General features: G+C 43.1%; 1 protein-coding gene across 1 annotated transcript; it reads right to left on the reverse strand.

Moving 5' to 3' along the window:
- Positions 1-3,113: 3,113 nt before the first annotated feature.
- LOC111149086 (probable bifunctional methylenetetrahydrofolate dehydrogenase/cyclohydrolase 2) lies at positions 3,114-5,807 on the reverse strand. The gene is made up of 2 exons (XM_022505999.1): positions 5,651-5,807; positions 3,114-3,396 (listed from the first exon to the last, which is right to left on the reverse strand). Exons 1-2 carry the CDS (start codon positions 5,788-5,790, stop codon positions 3,285-3,287), a joined length of 252 nt encoding a protein of 83 aa, XP_022361707.1. The 5' UTR covers positions 5,791-5,807; the 3' UTR covers positions 3,114-3,284.
- Between the last annotated feature and the right edge of the window lie 1,120 nt (positions 5,808-6,927).

Below are 6,927 nucleotides of genomic sequence, written 5' to 3' on the forward strand. Positions count from 1 at the left end.
CTCTCTGATTTTGTCTTGTTTAATATGATCTCACTCATATGTGGAATTTAAGAAACAAAAGAGGATCATAGGAGAAGAGACGGACATCTATTTCAAACTATATATGCCCTAACTTTAGAATTATGAACCTCTGGATAGTCTTTGGTTCTAGGTACACTTTCTATTGTGAGTAATTACAGAAAGCAACATAGATCATTGATCATTTTCAGATCATTAAGTGAACAAACAACCTTGCTGATATGTTGACAAATCATGACCTGAATCTGAGAGTAAAATATTTCCTATGTTCTAAGAACTAGACCTGAATGATACCAAGATGGTTACGTAAGTTATGACCAACTGACTTAATGTAAGAGAACGCAGCCAACAAAATGTTAGTAAAAACAACAACATAGAAAACGGACATGATGTAATGTTAAGCGGCGCAGCTTGGAAAAGTGTTCTTGGAGAACACCCAACCCTGAGTTCTTTGACACTAACTTAGGTTTATATGTTCCATTCTGACCACAAAGTTTTCTATCTTTTTTTTTTTAAAGATTTTATTGATTCATTCAACAGAGAGAGAGAGAGAGATCACAAGTCGGCAGAGAAGCAGGCAGAGAGAGAGGGGGAAGCAGGCTCCCTGCTGTGCAGAGAGCCTGATGTGGGGCTCGATCCCAGGACCCTGAGATCATGACCTGAGCTGAAGGCAGAGGCTTAACCCACTGAGCCACCCAGGCGCCCCAAAGTTTTCTATCTTTTAAGTATTTAATCTGGTCCAAATGGCACCTAACAGCAAATCTCATTTATCACTAATCATTAATTTATCCCACTCATTGACAGTTCAAATTTCTCCAAAGTGCCAAGCTCTTAAGCCTCCCTCTACAACTTAATCATTTCCAAGCCAAACTACTTAAAAATCTACCACTGGGCTCCACAGAATCCTAGGAGAGTATGTTACCATGGAAAATTATTAGTGTTTTTGTTTTTTCCTGCTTTTAATCATCCAATCAAGGTTTTAAAATGAAAAGATAACATCTGAAAAACAAAGATTCAGGTCATTAAAGAAACTGCTTAATTATTCCAAACATCATGACTGAGTAACAAGATCTGAGATTACTACTAGTCCTTTTTCATCTACTGACCCATTTTAATCAAAATTTATTTTGAAGACATTACATTAGAACACATTATCGCTGAACGGCTGGGACATAGACATAAAACTCAGATATAGATACTAAACGGTAAAACATGTAGGTTCTAAATTTAAAGTGACATTAAGAATTGCTTAGAGGGGCGCCTGGGTGGCTCAGTGGGTTAAAGCCTCTGCTTTCGGCTCTGGTCATGATCCCAGGGTCCTGGGATCGAGCCCCACATCAGGCTCTCTGCTCAGCGGGGAGCCTGCTTCCTCCTCTCTCTGCTTCCCACTCTGACTACTTGTGATCTCTGTCTGTCAAATAAATAAAATCTTTAGAAAAAAAAAAAATGCTTAGAAATCAACATTATAATCAGACAGCTATCTCCTTAGATAGGTAAGGAATTAAGATAGGAAAACCAAACTATCACATTTCCTAACAAAATATGATTTTGAGAAACTGCTTTTGCTATTCATTGGAACTAACTCTTATCTTGGTTGAAATCAGTCTATAAAAAACCAGCTTTAGTAATGGTCCTAACTGGAGTCTGAATCCTTCAAGCTTCACATGAGGATAAAAGGATCTTTACATCAAATAATTCTATTGCAGAGTCAGAAATACTGAATGAGTACTAGAGGGGAGAGTCCGAATAAAAATGAACAGCTTTACTAATAAAATTTGGTCTTTTTTCAATTATAAAATTCAACGACTCCCTCCACATGAATATTTAATTAAGATAAATCATTATCTCTTAATATCTCCAAAATTGTACATTTGTTTTTTTTTTTAATGCTGGTCTACCTGCAAAAATTATAAAGCCATTGGCAATGAGACATAAAGAAAAGTGAGGTTTGTCTCAGTGGGTTAAAGCCTCTGCCTTCAGCTCAGGTCACGATCTCAGGGTCCTGGGATCAAGCCCTGCATCGGGCTCTCTGCTCAGCGGGGCGCCTGCTTCCCCCTCTCTCTGCTTCCCTCTCTGCCTACTTGTGATCTCTGTCTGTCAAATAAATAAATAAAATCTTAAAAAAAAAAAAAAAGCTGTAGGCTGGACACAAAATTTTGCAAATACTAAGGCATCATAGCAGGAGAAGGGGACAAAAGCGATCTGCCAAATTAATGACTTTAGGAATCACTTTCCAACAGGATAAACATGGAACCAATGCTTAGGATAGCCATTTAATTATTGAAAATGAGTTCAGGCAGGATGACCTAAAGCAGCATTTGGAAAGTCCCTGTTGTAGGATACCTGCAAATCTGCTTTGACCATGGCATTAATGTACAAGGTGCGTAACCTCCCTTTCAAATGGGAAAGGCTGCTCCCTAGCTGTGTACCCTGAAAGCACTGGGCCAAAGATGCACTGATGTTTGTAATCTAGTGACATTTTGATTTGTAAACTCACATAAAAAGGCAAAAATAGTAAAACTTTAATCACTAAATTTTTTTTATTTTTAATGTTTTAGCTGTTCAAATCATTTATTTCATGAAACAATAAGCTGCAACAAATGTAAGGGCTTATTTATTTCTTTGACAGTAAATATATGTTCTTCCAATTAATAAGATCTAATTTCTCATGAGGAAATAAGAAATTCACTGTAAATCTTAAAAATGAGAGAAAACTTAAATACTTCGACATTTTGTAATTTTCAAATTTTGTCAAAGCTTATTTCTTAAAATTCCAATTAAAGAAAAAACTTCACTAAAGAAGTACTTGTATGTTCTCTCGGTATAGGTATCTAAACAAAAATATGAAAAATAATAAAAAATTATTTTTCATTTTTCATTTAAGGCTCTAGGTAGCTCAGAAACTGGCAATAAATCTGTTAATGTAGGGCGCCTGTGTGGCTCAGTGGGTTAAAGCCTCTGCCTTCGGCTCAGGTCGTGATCCCAGGGTACTGGGATCGAGCCCCACGTCGGGCTCTCTGCTCAGCAGGGAGCCTGCTTCCCTCTCTCTCTCTCTCTCTCTCTCTGCCTGCCTCTCTGACTACTTGTGATCTCTGTCAAATAAATAAAAACAAAATCTTAAAAAAAAAATCTGTTAATGTAGAACAGTCAATACTGGGGAAAGAGTTTATCAAACTCAAAGATAATTTTCAATAAAAATAACACTAAGGCTCAAATTTCAAATCAATAGGATTGATGTCAGATTAAACCACATTCACTATGAAGAACTAGACAACTAACGTGTAACTACATATTAAAAAAGATGACTGAGGATGGGGACAAGTGGGGAGGCAGACAGTGGCGACCTCTGGAAGATGGAATCTCTTCTCTCTGCTGGTCCTAGAAGAGAAAAGAGACACCAATAAGCATCAACACACTGTCCGAATTCCTCCCCACCAGAGACCCAACAGTCCACAGGTGTTTTTCTACCTGACAGCCAACCTCACTTTCATATATAGTATTCAGTGCCAAGAGGATGTCAAAACCACCACCCTATCCAAACTTGATTAGCACTGCCTTAAGAAAATAAAAACTACCAAAAAATATTATTTATTTTTATAGTCATAACCTATATCAAATGGGGGGTCAAAGCAGCTGAGTTGGAAGTAATACTTCTTTATACTAAGCCCAGCTTTCCAGGGAACCCTGGGTGGCTCACTTTGGCTCAGGTCATAACCCCAGGGTCCTGGGATGGAGTCCCTTGCATAGCTCCCAGCTGGATGGGGAGTGTGTTTCCCCTTCCCCTGTCTCGCCTCCTCCTTCCTTCTTTCTCTGACAAATAAATAAATAAAATCTTTTTAAAAAAAATAGCTTTCCAATTGTTGCATTCAACTATTTTAAATTATAAAGAGACCATTAATACAATTTAAAAGATCTGAATTATCCCTTTGCTCCTGCACATGTGTATGAAGCAAGTGGCTTCCAGGAAATGTTTGGGTTGTAACTGTTGGACTCCCCATTCAATGTACATGGAGAGGATGGGTGATGGGTTCTTTAGATCAAGATGACAAAGGGAAATTCATCAATTTATACAATCTGGAAAAGGTTATCCTCACTCTGAAAAGAAGCCTTAAAACAACTGAAATTGAAAAAATAAGAGTGATTCTCTGCTCAGCAGGAAGCCTGCCTCTCCTTCTCCCTCTGCCTGGTGCTGTATTCTCTATCAAATACTCTTAAAAAAAAAAGAAAGAAAGAAAGAAATTCTTCCTTAAAAAAAAAAGTGACTATACTATAGTCCCTATTATATACTATTATTATTATATACTATATTATATATAGTATATAGTACGTACTATATACTATATATTATATTATAGTTATATACTATTATATAATATACTATTATATATTATATAGTATATACTATAATACAATATACTATTATATACTATTATATAGTATATTATATACTATAATACCTTTAATTCTGCAATTCAAACAGAATCTACAGAATCTGCTTTTCCTAGGTAGTACAGTTCCAAACCAACCGGCAAATTCTTTCAGACACCGGAGAGTCATTCAGCAGAACTCAGAATCAGTTATATCCTCGTGGAAGACCAAATCAACAGAAACTACTGGGAATAATATATTTTCTTATTTTAGTCACTCAAGTCTGAGAACTAAACGTGTATAAAATGGGAGCTAATCAATTTAAATTAAATAAGCAGCAGCCACGTTTCCACATTACTGATTATTACTTTCTTCCAGGAACTGCGCTGGTCACTGGAGATACAAAAAGATGAAAGAGACACAATCTCTGAGCGCGCAGAACTGCAGTGAACACGTGTTACTGGAAGCCCAGAGAGTCTGAAAACAGCATCTCTTCTGGACTCGCTGACTCTGGGTCAAGGGAATGTATTTTTAGATGTTCCAGTCTGAGTCTGCAACTCCAACGAGCAGAAGGCGGAAAGGCGAAGAGCTCGGGGCCACCGCCGTGCGGAAGAGTGAAACCATACCCCGTTCTGTCCGTGCAGTGCACTGGCCAGCAACAGGGTCCAAAGACATGCAACGACTCTAGGATTGACTATTCCAATCTTAGACTGAAGAGGTTTTGGAAACGCCATACAGAAAAAAACCTAAAAAGATCAGCATCTGAATTTGTGAAATCATCACGAATTTTAGAGTTAGAAAAGACCCCAGAATCAACAAAGGAACTCAGGAACTCGAACACTCGTGAACCATCGGGACCACGCTCGCTCCTTTGCTTAGGAAACAAACCGTAACCCAAACGGAGGCAGCTGCCCGAAACCGGACCACCTGTTTCCACGGCGTCTCTCCCGGGCCGCGACCGTCCCGCTAAAGCACTCACTGCGCCTCCGGCGAAGTGGGAATATTCTGGCGCCTCGGCTCAAAGCCGACCGCGTCCCAGCTGCCCGACTGAGGTCGACGCGACCCGCCCGCAAGGCCCTCAAGGCCAAGTCCGGAACCTATGCAGGCCTCGCCCCCCGCCCCGCCGGCCGCCTAGCCTCGGGCCCGACGCGAGAGAGCCTGGCGGGCGCCCGCGGCCCACGCCCCGCCAACCCGCCCGCAGCCGGCGGCTTCGCACGCGCCCGCAACCACACCCGAGGGCAGTGAACGTCCCGGGCGCCCGTACCTCACGCCGCTGCTCCGAAAGCCCCGGAACACGCGCCTGGCTGCTCCCGGAAGCCCCGGCAGCACCGCGCTCCCGCCCTGCGCCCGCACGCGGCCAAGCCGGCCACCGAGCATCGAGAAGCCGCACGCCGGCACTGCCATGGCCGCAGATCGCCGGCTTCCGGGCAGAGGCTCCACCTCCCGCCGCTGGCGTCCTCGCCGCTGCACACCGGGCTCCGCCCCCAGCCGGCCGGGCTGGAGAGCCGGTCGCTCCAGCAGCGGGCTTCGGGCGCCATGCCCGGGCGGGGCCGGGAGCCAACCTCAGGCCTGGGGGCGGAGACGAGAGGACGCCGGGAGGCGGGGCCAGGAAACAGGCTCGGAACCGGTCGGGGGCGGGGCCGAAGAAATTCCGGGCCTGTTGGGGGCGGAGCCAGGGCCTAAGGGAAATTAGAGGGGTGGGGCTCGCCCAGCGGGACGCGAACGGCTGGCGGGGGTAGGGAATGTGTCCCTGAGACTCCGGTTAGCGGCGTGACTTCTCACCCACCCCATACACCTCTGGTCTTCTTGTAGTGAGGGCGCAGGTACGGCGTCTGAACTGATCAGCCTACGCACCGTGCCCCCTTTCACCCGAGCCAGAGCTGTCCTAGCACCCCCGACGCTCTGTGGAATTGATTTAAAGCCAGAAGCACGTTAACCGCTTCTTTGCTTCTTACTCCTTTGCTGCCCTCGGGATACCTGGGAGCTGGAGAGGGAAAAAAGGTGTGAGTGTGTGGAGGGAGGAGGGGGACCTAGCTGAAGAAGGCCTGAATTTCTGGATTTAGGTGGCTCCACCTTTATGGGAGGATATGCATTGACCAATGTTTGTCATTTTCCAGAGTTGATGACCAAGTTAACACAGCTTAGGAGCCTGCATTGTGTGGTGAATTGACAACTAAGGAGAAAGCAAACTATCAAATCCCTTTGAAAAAATAAAAATCAGACTACGCTGGGATAGGTTAAAAGACAAATTAAAGCATATTTTTAAAAATGAAGAGTTTCTTTGAGCAAAAATCAATTTGAATCTGGCAGCATCCAATCTAGCAGATTGAAAGGCGCTCTGAGGAGCTATGCAAAATGATAGACTTTTCTGGCTAGAAGGGAGCAGGAAGAAGAAAGTTATACTAGCAAAAAAAAAGTGGGTTTGTTATTGCAAAATCACTTTCCTTTCCGGGATGGTACAATACCTGACTAGTGCTGACCAGGTGATTCCTGGTTGCTGGTTTAAGATGCCATATCTAGGACGGAAGAAACTAATGGGGA

Source organism: Enhydra lutris, unplaced genomic scaffold (genome assembly GCF_002288905.1).
Source record: "Enhydra lutris kenyoni isolate GAN:26980312 unplaced genomic scaffold, ASM228890v2 scaffoldscaffold21, whole genome shotgun sequence".
Lineage (NCBI taxonomy): Eukaryota > Metazoa > Chordata > Mammalia > Carnivora > Mustelidae > Enhydra > Enhydra lutris.